General features: G+C 25.9%; 3 protein-coding genes across 3 annotated transcripts; 2 read left to right on the forward strand and 1 right to left on the reverse strand.

Annotated features, from left to right (window-relative positions):
* Positions 1-188: 188 nt before the first annotated feature.
* LOC126555719 (succinate--CoA ligase [GDP-forming] subunit beta, mitochondrial-like) lies at positions 189-4,551 on the forward strand. Its single transcript, XM_050210608.1, has 10 exons — positions 189-539; positions 1,658-1,737; positions 1,792-1,924; positions 2,043-2,142; positions 2,257-2,409; positions 2,523-2,703; positions 2,769-3,027; positions 3,099-3,233; positions 3,630-3,758; positions 4,299-4,551. The coding sequence occupies exons 2-10, from the start codon at positions 1,666-1,668 to the stop codon at positions 4,409-4,411; spliced, it is 1,275 nt and encodes a 424-aa protein (XP_050066565.1). The 5' UTR covers positions 189-539; positions 1,658-1,665; the 3' UTR covers positions 4,412-4,551.
* Positions 4,552-6,238: 1,687 nt separating this feature from the next.
* Positions 6,239-12,610, forward strand: LOC114127649 (RAD50-interacting protein 1-like). The gene is made up of 12 exons (XM_050210607.1): positions 6,239-6,535; positions 6,605-6,846; positions 6,917-7,090; positions 7,174-7,305; positions 7,382-7,649; positions 7,732-7,957; positions 8,021-8,180; positions 9,844-9,994; positions 11,255-11,469; positions 11,844-12,009; positions 12,071-12,204; positions 12,293-12,610. Exons 1-12 carry the CDS (start codon positions 6,407-6,409, stop codon positions 12,417-12,419), a joined length of 2,124 nt encoding a protein of 707 aa, XP_050066564.1. The 5' UTR covers positions 6,239-6,406; the 3' UTR covers positions 12,420-12,610.
* Positions 12,611-13,574: 964 nt separating this feature from the next.
* LOC126555718 (uncharacterized) lies at positions 13,575-14,514 on the reverse strand. The gene is made up of 5 exons (XM_050210606.1): positions 14,387-14,514; positions 14,220-14,323; positions 14,126-14,157; positions 13,962-14,056; positions 13,575-13,893 (listed from the first exon to the last, which is right to left on the reverse strand). The coding sequence occupies exons 1-5, from the start codon at positions 14,456-14,458 to the stop codon at positions 13,702-13,704; spliced, it is 495 nt and encodes a 164-aa protein (XP_050066563.1). The 5' UTR covers positions 14,459-14,514; the 3' UTR covers positions 13,575-13,701.
* Between the last annotated feature and the right edge of the window lie 181 nt (positions 14,515-14,695).

Genomic DNA, 14,695 nt, shown 5'->3' on the forward strand with positions numbered 1-14,695 from the left:
TAAAAAAAAAAAAAAACGCATAGTAATCAAACGACGTCAGAAATCTAATGCGTACGAATGACCGTCGGTCAGCTGCTATCGCCGCCGCCGCTGGACGATCGTTTCGTAAAATAACAGCAGCAGTAAGTGTTGTTACTTAAAAAAAAATTTTTTTTTCAAATCCACAACCACAGCGATTAATCGGACACGGGATTTTGGACCCGATAAAACGCTCAGTACTGCGAACAGTCTATCGGAAAAAAATTGCAACCATAATACACTGCTTGCGCTGTTTACCCGTTTACCGCGAGTAAACACGTACCTAAGAACAAAAAAAATTATTCAACCGCTACTGATAAGAAGCAATAAAACACACTTTAACACTTATACGCTTATCTGTGTTGTCCGGCTTCCGCATTCAACACATACCTTCGTTTTTAATACTCACTCATCTACGATTACTGTGCGTTACCGATGCGAACAGGACAAGTGCCTTGGCGACACGACGTTTTATTCGCGTTATTCTATAATCCATAAGGCTGATTAGTTGATTTAAAAAGGTAAGAATGACGACTATCGTAGTCGACGTTAGTCGGTTTTTATTTTTGGTTTTTTTTTCGATTCCCATTGACGGTCGAACATCTACCTTCGAGTTTTCTCCACAATCAGCCAAGCACAGTTGAACGTTTCTAGGCCGATTCTCGAGAAGGGCATCAACGTATAGCATATTAATTTTGTCATTATTCTATAAAAATGCAATAAAGGTCGGCTAGAACAACGGACTTTTTTGACCGATAATCTTGGATTGTATATCCTTAGCAGCACAATGTATTTTTTTCTTATCTTTTCTGTTTTCAACAATATTCTTGTGTACGAGGTAATATACGTCATATTTATTGGATATTAATCGGTATACACTAAATCATATTATGTAACATACACAATTGAAATCATTGTTTTTTTTTTTATCTATTTAAAAGTTGGTAAAGCAGGTATATGTTTGTATATAAAAAAAATAAAACATGACCTTTAATTAAAACAATAACAAAGTGATTGCATTATTTATTTTATAAATAACTTAATTGTTGGGCTTGCTATTCAATGAGCTAAAAAATAATGAAATATAATATGTACCTAATTATTATTATTATTATTGTTTTTTTTTTTTTTTAATAGATAGGTATGATTTTGAATGGAAATAAACTTCAAAGTTGTATAGTTATCTAAAAATTATGATGTATAAAAATTTGCTTATTATTATTATTAATAATAGACATTAACAAAACATAAATGACCACTGGGGTATGTAAAGGCTATTTATTTTTTACAATCGAATTCTTTTATAATTATATGACATATACTATGAGGTATATTATTTTTGGTTGTCATCGCTATATGAAAAATCACCTAAATTTAAAAATGTAACTTATATTTTTGGATTTGAGCTATTTATATTGTGAAACAAATTTTAAATATGCATTTTCCTAAAATATATGTATAAGTATGAAATTCTGACCTGGGTTAAATATACATATGTATAAAAAAACATAATGTTGATTTGATTAATTTTATTTAATAGATTTTTAAAAAATGAACTTTTATGCTCACATAAATGTTGTTTATTTATATATTCAAGTAGGTATTAATATTTTTGTTTTTTATTTAATGCTGATTTCAGACTTAACAATGTCTCAATTCTTGAAACATGTAATTAAATGCAACATTTCACAAACGTATCTTCAGTATCTTCCATTAAAGGTAAATTAATTTTAATGCTTTAATTTTAAGTATTTATAATATAATTTTTTATAGAACATACAAGCTCGACATTTAAATTTATTAGAATGTCATAGCAAAGATTTATTACATAAACATGGAGTTACCGTTCAAAAGTTTAAAATTGTGGAAAATGCAAATGAAACAAACAATTTACTGAAATCATTTGGTACGTAGATCAGGACCCATGTTTTTAAAAAATATTTTGAATTGACAAAATTTATTATACAAAAAATAAATCCAATATTTATTTATTTTAAATAATAATTGTATACTTTATATTTTAGATGTAGATGAATATGTATTAAAAGCTCAAGTATTGGCCGGAGGACGAGGAAAAGGTCATTTTAATAATGGATTCAAAGGTGGTGTTCATGTCACAAAAGAGTAAGCAGTATATTCAATTAAAAAATTACATTTATGACCTAATTGTATTTAATATTTTGTTGATTAAAAATATTTTTGACTTTTTAAAAATTTAATAATACTTTTTTTTTCTAGGAGAACTAAGATTTATGATTTATTGAAGAATATGTTAGGTTATAAGTTAATTACTAAGCAAACTCCCAAAGATGGAATATTAGTTACCAAAGTTATGGTTGCGGAGTCTGTTGATATTAAAAGGGAAACTTACTTCTGTATTCTAATGGATAGGTGAGTTAAAAATTTTAAATAAATCTAACTTAAATTGTATATTTTTTCTAAAACATAAATGTGGGCATCTCAGATTGATTGTATGTTAAATGTTTTGTACTTTTTGCTTACAGAAGTCAAAATGGCCCAGTACTAATTGCTTCTCCAGCCGGAGGAATGGACATTGAAGATGTTGCTGAAAAATCACCCGAATTAATAAAAAAAATTCCCATTGACATATTTGAAGGTATTTCTGATAAAGTTGCATTAGATGTAGCCAAATTTTTAAATTTTAATGGACCATTGGCATCGGTGGTAAGTATTACACTACTCATACTTAAACACCAACTATTTATAATTCATTTAACTTTTTTTCACAGGCAGCAAATGAAATAAAAAGATTATGGGAATTCTTTTTGTCTGTTGATGCAGTTCAAATAGAAATTAATCCATTAGTTGAAACATTGGACAATAAAGTTGTATGTGTTGATGCTAAAATTCAATTTGATGATAATAGTCAGTTTAGACATAAAGAAATATTTGAGTTGGATGAAACAAGTGAATCAGACCCTCGTGAAGTAATGGCTAATAAACATAACTTGAATTACATCGGTATGGATGGAAATATTGGATGTTTAGGTAAAATATTTTTATTTTTGTTCACTACAATATAAATCAATAAAAAATGTTTATTTATCTTATTGCATTAGTTAATGGAGCTGGTCTTGCTATGGCTACTATGGATATAATTAAATTGCGAGGTGGAGAACCAGCCAACTTTTTGGATGTTGGAGGAAATGTAAACGAAAATCAAGTATATGAAGCATTCAAACTGTTAACATTAGGTAAGTACTCTAAATTAGCGGTTCTCAAACTGGTATGCGAAGACTACATGGTGGTACACGTAAGGTCAAATGGTGGTAGAACGGAAAATTAAAAGTAAATATTCAAATCTGATTTCATTAAAAATGTGTTATTTAATTCATATCTTATTTTAAAAATACTAATGAATAAAAACAATTATACTGTAGTATTTTACTGCCATATTACTTAAAATAAATGTATTTAACTAAAAAGTAAAGTATTTAATTGACAATTTGGATCGTTCTATTTATAGGTCATTAGTGGTACGTGATTGATTAATAATACACCTAAGTGGTACAAAAAAAAAAAGAAATTTGAGAACCGCTGCTCTTAATAATTTATTTATTTTCTGATACTAATTAAAATAATTCTTGCAGATTCATCTGTTAAAGCAATTTTGGTTAATGTTTTTGGTGGAATTGTAAATTGTGCAACAATTGCAAAAGGCTTAATAAATGCTTCAAGAAAGTTGGACTTACAAGTACCATTAGTTGTAAGATTAGAAGGTAAGTTTTTAGTCAAAATTTTCTTTATAATTACAATATCTTTAGAGCACTAAAGAGATTGCGCAGTACCCAAGTAATTTATTACTTTTAAACAAGTTAATTTAATTAGTATTTATTAATTTTACTTTACTAGTTTCTCTTACTAAATATGTTGACTGTAAAGTATTAGAAGTATTTTTGATTTAAAAAAATGTTGTCATTTTGTTATTTTTTATTTTAAAAAATTGCATTGACCTTCTATAATTTGTATAGTTTTATCATAATAAAGGTTTGATAAATATTGTGAAATATTAAAATTTTGATACTGCTACTAGTCACAGCTAATAGCTAAACTAATTTATCAGATGTTAATTTTAATTTTTAAAATTTACACTATTAAATGTTAGTCTAAATGTCTGAGTGTAGTCATTATTTCAGTATTTTATCAATGTTATAACTATTTAAAATAATGTTGTCAGCTATTACATTAGTGTTTTATATTTACAAGAATTCTTCATTTTTCTTGTATAATTTATATTTAATATGTAATTTTTTTTTCAGGTACAAATGTGTCTGCTGGTAAAAAACTTTTGGAAGAATCTGGATTCCTTATTGAATTTGCTTCAGATCTCGATGAAGCAGCCAAAAAGGCTATTTCATCTCTAAAGAAATAAGAATTAAATTATTAGATGTATTTTGTTAAATATTTTCTATCAGGCTTTGTATACATTTTTAACTTATATTGTTGGTTTCAAAACTATATTTTATACATGAATATTTTATAATTTAAATAAATGATTTGTAAAACCAATTATTTGAAATTGTTTTACTAAAGATTTAATGAAAATGATTTCTTTTTTCTTTTGTCGATCTTTTAAATGTTAAATAATGAAGCCAAAAAAATATCATATGCTTTATTTTCCATTTCCTATTCAATTGAGAAGTTTAATTAGAAATGTGATGATGTAATAATGTGTTGTGTACCTAGTGAGAGTTCATGTTAATGCATGATTCAGTACAAGGAAGTTGCTAGATACTTTAAAACCAAATCTAAAATATTTAATTTTAAACTTGAATATAAAAATATGTAAAATTATGTTCATCAATTAAATGAAAGCAGACCGATATTAGTTTTTAAAGAGTAGTACATAGTCAATTAATAATTTTACTAATTGAGTGTATTAATCTAAAAAAAAATTTAAAAGTAAATTACAAATACCAAAAAATAAATAATATATTAGTTCTCCAAGCAAAAGTTTCTTGAAAAAAAGTTTTTTAATTTCATTGACAGCATTTTAGTGTAACAGCAGTAAGTGGCTAAATCTTTGGACAGTTATATGTAGTCATAATTTTATGATTAATAGTTACTTTTAAATCATAATCATACAGATATGAGTGTTCCTCATTATTTTATATAAAAAAGTACTATACTACATTTAAATATCATAAATTTATTCAATGTAAACACTTACAATATTTAATATTTTTAAATTAGTCTTTGAATTTAATAGAAAAAACAATGTTCAAATTTATTAAGATTATTAAATAGTAGTATTATTTATTTAATTTTTCCTCTCTAAAGTATAACTTGATTGTACCATACCAACGAGCTATTATGACATATTTTCAATTTTCAATGATACAACAATTTTAATAGACTAAAAAGATTCAAAGATATTGAAAAATTATTCAAAATTCAAATTAAATAAAATCATTTTTAAAGGCTAATACTATCAGTCATGGATCAAATACAGATATATATGAGCTGTTGAGATTGTCGAAATTGATAGGATTAATAATAACTATCAATTAAGCAGTATCACACATCTCAATAATATTTTCCTCAGAAAATTTGTAAAAATTTAATTTTTATAAGCAACTTTACATATCCAAATTTTAGTTGTATTTTATTTTTAAACTTTTAATTAATATCAAGACAATTCCTGTAACTCTCTCGTAACCTTTGGTACAACACGACATTTATAAACTTACAAACAAATTATCTTCATGAAACTAAACGCAAATCGAATGCAATAACAATATCTCAACGCTTTAATCTTACTTCATAAATTAGTAGTACTAACCATGATAAAATTGATTTTTAAGTCATGGTACTAATTCTTCACCGAACACTTCCATACAGTGTAGCGTCTATCGAGATACTTTTCAATTCAAATTTCACGGTTATCGACAGTTTTGTAGTTCGTTCATTTCATTAACGTTTAGTAGTAACTTAAAATACTATAACGAGCTTGCCTTCTAACAATTTACATTAATGTTATTGGAAAAATCAAATTATTTTAATGGGTAAAAATGAAAAAAAAAATGACTGATAATATTTTCTCATCATCATTATCAAACTGGTCGTGACTCGTGGAACAAATTAATTTCGTACGAATAGCGTCAAAAGATTATTTTGTAGTACAAAACGACTTGTCGGGCAAGCAATAAATTCAACGTGTAACAAATATGATAACGTTATCAGTGATTTATATTCAAAACTTTTGAACTGTCTCAATGTTACCTACTGCGTGTAACTATAAAACACGAATCCTTTGTGGACGATGCGGTATAGTATGAAAAGAAATGGCATTTAGTTTCCTTTCTGATTAATACTACAACTGCAAAAACTCATTTATCGTTGCTTTCTGCCGTGTACATAGTACAAAATGGCCAGCAATCCTTCGGCACTGATAGTGATCAACGAAGAATTGGGCGACAACTTTGAGGATCTAATAACTCGTTGTAAAAAGTATAAACAAGTTCTACAAAACAGAAAACATGATATTACTCAGAAAGTAAGTCGGATTTCAGCGTATATGTGAAATTTATGACGATATGTACTTACTTAAATATTGTATGTTCAGATCAATTCCCAAGTGGTTGGGTCAAACTCAAACATGGTCAAGACCCTAAATAAAATACACGAAGAGCGGCTATCAATTATTTCGTTGAGAAAAGAAGTTGAACAGCTCAAGTCAAAGTATGCCGGATTCAAGAAGGAAACTGAGAGTATTAGAATCATATTTCAGAAGTTGATCGAAGATTTAAAATACAATTGTAATCGGATGATATACTTTATGTGTCTTCAGTGTATTACTTCCAGAAGGTATGCGTTTATTTGTTTCACTTGGAACACAATGTAAAAAAATGTATGATTTTATTTAAACAATCCTTAGCAATAAAATGAGAACAGATTTGATGAGTAAACGTGACAGTGAAGCTGTTAAGTCGTACAAGATTTTGTGTGAACTTAGTTTTGCCATGAGCACTGTTCCATGTAAACATTTGATCTCCTATATCACCAGATTAATTAACTATTGGCATTGTGTACTTGAAAAATTTTATTTGGAGTAAGAATTATTTAGCCATGATAAGAAATAATTAAAAGCTTTCTACAAAAATTGTGATTATGATTACTTTTTTTTTTGTGTAGAGATTTTGAAATTACTTTAAAACAAATGAACTGGCCATTTACAATGAACGAAATAACAGATAATGCAAAATTAAATAACTTCAAACAACAGTTTCAACGTTTAGCCGATATGTTGATAAAAGTTCAACTTCCGTATCCTTTTTATGAACAATATAAATGTACACAATTAAATGATATAATGTTTAAAAATCCTTAGCTCACATTGTAGTAAAAATGATCATACTGAATTCGATGAGCAAACATCACAATTATTAGAACATTATTCTCATGTATCCATGCCAATAATTATGATATTAGTACCTTTTCGAAAAAGATTTTTTTACCATTTTACTGGCAAAAAACAGACCAACAAACCTGATAAACCTGAATGGTTTTTATCTAGAGTATTGAGCTGGATTAGAGATTATAGAACATTTGTTGTAGATTGGCTGGGTCCAGTCTACTCAGAAAATGGAAAAAGACCAATCGACTCTCAAGTAAATAATAATTTTATTGCAATATCAGAAAATTGATCATAGATAATTTTGCATTTTATAATTTTTGTATTTCTTTTTACAGCATGATTTTATTAAAGGATTATTGCAGTTTGTTGTAGTTAAACTTGATTCAGATTTGTCACATTTTCAACTGGAAGATATTGTATTTTCACATATTGTAGATGAAACATTAGCATTTGAACATGAATTGAGAAAAGTGTATAATTATCCAAATGATTATCCAAGTGTTACAGAAGTTTTAACTCAAGCTCAAATCTTCTTCAAATGGATTAACATGGAACGAAAATGTAAGACATTTTATATTAAATGTTATTTATAAATATTATTAAATTAATTTTTATATTATTAAGATGCTCATATCAAAATGGATGAAATTCTACAGAATAAAGAACAGTGGAAGATCTTAGTTTATGATAGTCAATATTGTATGACCGTATGTGCGGATAGTTTTTTAACTTTGTTAAACACTATGAGCGATCGATATAGTATACTTCGTCAACCAAGACATAAGTAAGAATATATATAAATCTATAATTATGGGGTTGGTAACAACTAACAAATAATATATGTATGTTAAACCATACACCTTGAAGCAGAGATCTCTAAACTATTTTTTTAGGGGGCTGTCGAAAGCTCTCAGAGAGCAAAAAGTATATAAACGCGTATAATTTTTAATTTCAAAGAAATATCATTAAAAAAAAATTTAAATTATACAAATAATAATCTTAGCCGGAAGACTTATATTCTTAAATTAACGTACCTATCAATTCTTTTTTTTCATACACATTTCTTTAACTGATTTAAAATTACCACCAGTAAATCTTTTCATTATTTTTGTCAATATAACAATATGTGAAATACAAAATTTAGCCTTTCTAGAAACTTTGTTGATATTATTTTGTTTTTTAAAGACAATATAGTTGAAATGAAAATTATTTTTACAAGCAACTGCAATTGTAATATCAGCTGTTATTTCCCAGTAAATTTTAAAATGTTTTATAATGAATATTGTATTCTTTAACCTTACAACCAAAATTATAGGCGTACGCACGGGGGCAGCAGAGGTAGCATATGCTACCCCTGAACTTTCTTTAGGGCTACCGCAGCTGGCAAATATTTAATAATGTTTTATTTACAATTTCAATTAAATACCCATTTCTTTTCTTTTTTTTTTTTTTAATAAATTTCTTCAGTTTATTTATAATTATTTAAAAATATATATTTTATATTGTTATTAATGTTAATTTATTTTATTATATTATAAATAATAAATATTAATCATAGGCTTGTGGAAAAGGACACCTTAGTTTTAGTACTTTACTGTATAATTTTTTTTATTCAAAAAACAAATAACCAATACAATTAAAATTTTGGTGCCCTATACTTTTTTTTTTTTTTTTTTTAATCGGCAATACACCCACCACCTAGAAACGCCGCCGTGAAACAATGCTTCGAGTGGAAGGTCGCCATCGTTTATTGAGCAACATAAATACAATTATAATAATACAATAGCAAATGATGATAGTACAATAAACGATCTGCGTCGTTGAGGATGGGGGTAGGCGGTACAATCCCCCACCACACAGCCCCTTATAATTGATTTAATTATTTTGTGTTCCTTTCCTTCTTCATACTGCGGGGAGGTAGCCTCGCAGTCTTGAGGCTGGGGGCACATCCCAGCCCTATACTAAAAAAAGTAAAACTATAGTCTGAGTTTAATAGTAAATTTGAAGAATGGGAATTAATTTCTTGCTGCTTCTGAAACTGGAGTCTGCGTACGCCTATGACCAAAATATTTTCTTTGCAAAGTAAGCATTATTTTATTACCAGAATCAATAACTTTAAATATTTTAAGAGTTATTTTTTTATTAAAAATTCAACATTCTGAACAATATTACTTATCTATCCTCTCCCTGAAATGTATAATGAGTAAAAATAAATTTAAAAAAAATAACATGATAAGAACACTTGTCATTAATAAGTTATTGATAATTGATAAATTTCACATACTTTTAGTTTATTTATTGTCTTGTTGGAGTGAGGAATGGTAAAAATGTGTTTGTGAAAACCTCTGTTCTACAGTACAAAAAAAATAAATATATATTAATAAATTAATTACTAAATAATTTTTTTGGTTTGTTTATTCTAATAAATAACTCATTTTTGTTTTTAGACTTCAGTTTTTAAAATTACAAACTGATCTATTGGAAGAATTTAGACAAAATATAGTTGCTGAAGAAATTGAATCTAATGAATATTTATCAGAAATGTTGTGTACATTGCATTATATATCATACACCCTTTATAACTGGGGAACCAATATGGTTTGTTAATATAAAATAACTATTAATTATTAAATATATTGAAAAAAAATGACAAAAAAATGTTGAAAATCAATCTAAACATTTCTTTGAATTTGTAAATGTTAAGGTATACTCACATAGTGATAAATGTTGGCATTTTGTAAATATTTATAAAAATAAAGACTTTTACCAGTGTTGGTTATCATATACATTACTATTTTAGGTATTTGGTGAATGTTGGATATTCTTATAAAAATGAAAAATCAATTTTTTGTACATTTTATAATTAATTATTATACAAATATTGATTTTATTTTTTTCAACCAAATGAATCTTTGTAACATTTTGAGTTAAGCCAAATTGTCTCTACAGCATATCATTTAGAGTTTTTTTTATATATATTTAACTTTTAGGTGACATCTTGGTACTTCAAAATTTTATATATATGTGGAACATGATAGGGTGCCGTAGAAACAAAATCCTGTTTTTTTAATAACTACAAAGTATACCCTTAGTTACTAGGTACATAACTATTTTCGAAACTTATGCATTTTATTTATAATTTTATCTTACCAAGCCTTGGTTCTCACTTTTTGAATGCTTGGTTGATACCTTTTTCAGAAGCTTGATAGTGCTTTGTTTTATAACAATTTCCCTTTGTTCACTGTAAATAGATGTATAAATTTATTTATAATGCCATTTTAATATGTGAAAGTCATTATATATTACAATAACTACTGTTAAAATGTTTTGAAGATCCATGTGTCCACAGTCAATGTATGGATCATACTAATATATTATAATAATTATCACGTACAAGGCATAAATACTAAATTTTTTGTGCCCTAACATATCTGTATTATTATACTTAAATTCAAAATCTCTAAAACAAAATGTCTCAAAAAAATACAGAATCTATCTTTATTATATTACAATAAAGTGATAACATTGTCATTTAAAAAATATCATAATTGTAGTATAATGTATGATCTTAAGATAATAGCTCATATACACTGTACTTGTAATCCTGTTAACATTCACAATTACCGAATATCATTTTTATATGTCAACAATCACTAATTATTGACTAAAAACACTTTTGACAACATTCGCTAAGAATTTTGAAATAAGTTGTTGTTTACCAGCTTAGACATACATCTTGGCATAAAAATTTAAAAAAAGTAACTTATTTTATACATATTTTTAAAACTTTTGGCTATTCTATTAATTTACTATTTAAACCTAAATATTTTTATATAATTTGTTTGATTTTTGTTTCAGCACTTTTTATCTTTATTGAATTATAAATGTGAATTAGAAAATGAAGTAAGAAGTAGGAGTGAAAGTGAGTTTACAGAAGTATTAGACACTGCAGATACAGTATTTGATGATTCGATAAGATTATACAATTTGGGAATAGATAATTTACTTAATTGTTTAACAGAAAACATTATGACCAAAGTTAAATACATTTCAAAACAATATAAACGTGATAGGTAAATATTCCTTTGAAATAATCTAAGAGAAAGTGAAAAATTTAGCTGAAAATAAATTATAATATTATGTCATATTATTTCATTTTTAAATATGCCTTAAAAATACTTGTTTATGGTTATTATACAAATATGTTGAAATTGTAATAACAAAAGACTAATATTATTCTGTATATAGTATATATAGTTCTGGTTACTGAACAGTCTTCTTTGCACGCCTTTCATATTATTTCTAATTGTTATTGTTTAACAAATTGTAATATATTTTATTAAATAAAAATATATTTATATTTAATGAAAATGATTATAAGCTGGATTGATTGAAACATTTTCTAATTGTGTTTATGTAAATTTAACAACAAAATATATTTTTTTAGATGGCATATAATGGAATCCTTAGTTGATGAAAACAAATACAGTATTACAGACAGTGGTTGGATGATGTATGAAACTTTTACAGAAAATTTGAATACATTAAATAAAAGTTTACCTACTTCCTTATTTAATAAATGTTGGCCAATATTAGCTACTAAGATGTCAACGGTCAGTACACAATTAGTGAGTTATGTAAATCAGCTTAATAAATGTATTCTATTTGTTACAGTTTCTTTTTAATGACGTTTTGTTAGCCAATATGTTCAACAGAGGTGGTGCTCAACATCTTCTGTGTGATGTACGATATAAACTACTCCCCATTTTTTCAAAATATACAACTAAACCTAGTATCTATATTGAACGGTAAAAATATAATTAATAATTTATTTATTATCAAAAAAGATGTGTTTATCAATTTAATCATATATAATAAAATCATAATAATTTTTAGGTTATTAGAAGCTTGCAGAGTTCTAAATTTTGAACCTAACTTTAAACCAGTTATTTTAAAACGGAATGAAGTATCAGAAATATTACTACGTCGTATTGAACACGGAAATGTGCTTGAATTGGGATAATTTAAATGAACTTTGTTAAATGATATTATAGCTGATGTGAATGTACTGAATTCAAGGCTTAAGCTGTTGTTGGTTTTAAAATAATACTATTTATTTTATGTTTAATTGATTAAAAATGTAATTTTTTGTAAAAACTATTATAAAAAATGTTTGGACTTAGGAAATAAATCTACACACATTTATTATTATTATTAGTTATTTATTTTTCAATATAATTAAATTCCAATCACATTGTCATACTTGCTACTCAAAAATAACAATTTAAATGTTCTATCCAAAACTACCTTCAAAGCAGAAAATTTAAGTATTTTTCAACTACTTATCATGTATAAATATATGAAAAATAAAATTAAAATAAACACATGAAAAATTCATTCACATTTATTGTTCAACTCAGAATCTAAACCAAATCATAATAACTGCTGAAAAATTACAAATTACAAATTTTTGTTTAAATTTCCTTAAAATATGGCTGTAAGAATTAGATAGCTAAGTAAATAATCAAAGAAATTATGTAATAACACTACCTTAACTACGGTCATGGCTTAAAATAATACATATTATCATAAATAAATCAACACCTTAAATGCTACAAGTACATGGCTGACTAGTGGCTTGTCATTCTTGTGTATATTTGTTGTGTTTGTGTTTAAAAGAGAAAAAATTTTATTTAACAAAATCAAAAGTCAATTGTTATAAGAATTTTTCATGCTATGTTTTTGCTAAGCGTAAAGAAATTTTTTTTATTATCTAAAATCAATTGTTCTGTGTACACATATTTATACATGAACATGGTTTAGGAAACAGCTAAATTTACATAAAAACAAAAATGGTAAGTTATGGTGAATCTCCATAACTATAAGGTAGATGTAGGGAATACATACATGTCAGTTAACATGTTAAGATAGTATTCACAGAGTAAATAGTAAAATCTATGAAGATTCTTTAAATTTCTTGAGTAAAAATTACCACAGTTATATCTTATAACAGATTAATTGTTATTATAGACAAAACTCATCTAGCATCAACCTGATTCCCAGGAAATTGTGAAGCTGTGTTACAATACAATTGTTAACTACGTACTCTTCTCTAACGATCATAGATTTAAAAACATTTACAAGTCACATTTTTTTTTTTTTTTTTTTTAATTGTATATTAATAACAATAATGTATTAAGAGCATGATAATATTATTATAATATAATAAAATTACATTCAAAAAAAAAATTATATTCTTTTAAATTTTTTTTACTGTAGTATTTGTATTTTATATTTCATTGAAGTTAAGGTTGAGAATTAATGGCTTTTTCATAATCATTATTAAATTTCTTTAATACTATAATATTGCGAAACTCGTCGGTAAATCCATATGCTTTCAACTTATGAAATAAACTATCAACATTTTCAGATTCAAAATTTAGAAGAACTGACAATGCATCAAATCTTTCCATTTCCAACGTGGGTGATATTAAGTTCTATAACATTTCAAAAAATTTATTTTTATTTTAATTTAATTATTACGGCAAATGTATTGTAACTTTACATCATTAGTTTCTGACAACAAACTTTCCTTGTCTTCCTCAGTATTTTTTTTACATTCATCCAAATTGGGTTTAAATCCTATCTGATCTAATTTACCTAATTAAATAATTTTTTTTTTTTAAATATTAAAAATTTGAACTTAATATTGCGTTTTTTCAAACTTACTCAAGAAAGTATTCTTTTCTTTGCTTTCAGACCTAAACACATAAACTCTAATTAATACACAACTTGAAAAATAAACATATATTTATTCAAATACCTAATGGCCGAAAAAGTGCTGGATTTATTTTCATCAGTGTTTTCGATAAAATCCGATAATTTATCAACTTTAAATGTTAAATTATCAATTTTTTTTGATAAAATCTGAAATGTTAACTATCATTAATGTTTTAATTAATAAAATCATTAAATGAAATGTTGTACTACCATAAATTGAGCTTCTTTGTCATCTAGCAAGTTATTAATTATAATTACTACAAGTTCTACGTTGCAGTGCATTGTTTTGGTTACAGCATTATAGGCAATTTTTGTTTCCTATATTTAAAAAATACTGTTAATAAATAATACAATTAAGTGCAAAGAATATACTTTTATAAAAATTAAAATATTATTCTTAAAAACTGGCGAAAATCACCCACACAAATTAACTGTAATAACAAAAGCTAGGATTTGCATGCAACAGGGTGTTTTTTTTTTTTACTATGTTCAATTGGAGCTTAGTGAGTAATCCATCAT

The sequence above is a fragment of the Aphis gossypii genome, unplaced genomic scaffold (assembly GCF_020184175.1).
Source record: "Aphis gossypii isolate Hap1 unplaced genomic scaffold, ASM2018417v2 Contig01032, whole genome shotgun sequence".
NCBI classification, from domain to species: Eukaryota; Metazoa; Arthropoda; class Insecta; order Hemiptera; family Aphididae; genus Aphis; species Aphis gossypii.

Bases quoted from the DNA above. Each gene is read 5' to 3' on its own strand.
- LOC126555719 (XM_050210608.1), top strand. From the start codon at position 1,666: ATGTCTCAATTCTTGAAACATGTAATTAAATGCAACATTTCACAAACG. The intron at 3,234-3,629 runs GTAAGTACTCTA...TAATTCTTGCAG, and splicing joins ATTCAAACTGTTAACATTAG to ATTCATCTGTTAAAGCAATT. The intron at 3,759-4,298 runs GTAAGTTTTTAG...TTTTTTTTTCAG, and splicing joins ATTAGTTGTAAGATTAGAAG to GTACAAATGTGTCTGCTGGT.
- LOC114127649 (XM_050210607.1), top strand. From the start codon at position 6,407: ATGGCCAGCAATCCTTCGGCACTGATAGTGATCAACGAAGAATTGGGC. The intron at 7,958-8,020 runs GTAAGACATTTT...TATATTATTAAG, and splicing joins GATTAACATGGAACGAAAAT to ATGCTCATATCAAAATGGAT. The intron at 8,181-9,843 runs GTAAGAATATAT...TTTTGTTTTTAG, and splicing joins CTTCGTCAACCAAGACATAA to ACTTCAGTTTTTAAAATTAC.
- LOC126555718 (XM_050210606.1), bottom strand. From the start codon at position 14,458: ATGCACTGCAACGTAGAACTTGTAGTAATTATAATTAATAACTTGCTA. The intron at 14,324-14,386 runs GTAGTACAACAT...TTAACATTTCAG, and splicing joins ACAAAGAAGCTCAATTTATG to ATTTTATCAAAAAAAATTGA. The intron at 14,057-14,125 runs GTAAGTTTGAAA...TTATTTAATTAG, and splicing joins AGAAAAGAATACTTTCTTGA to GTAAATTAGATCAGATAGGA.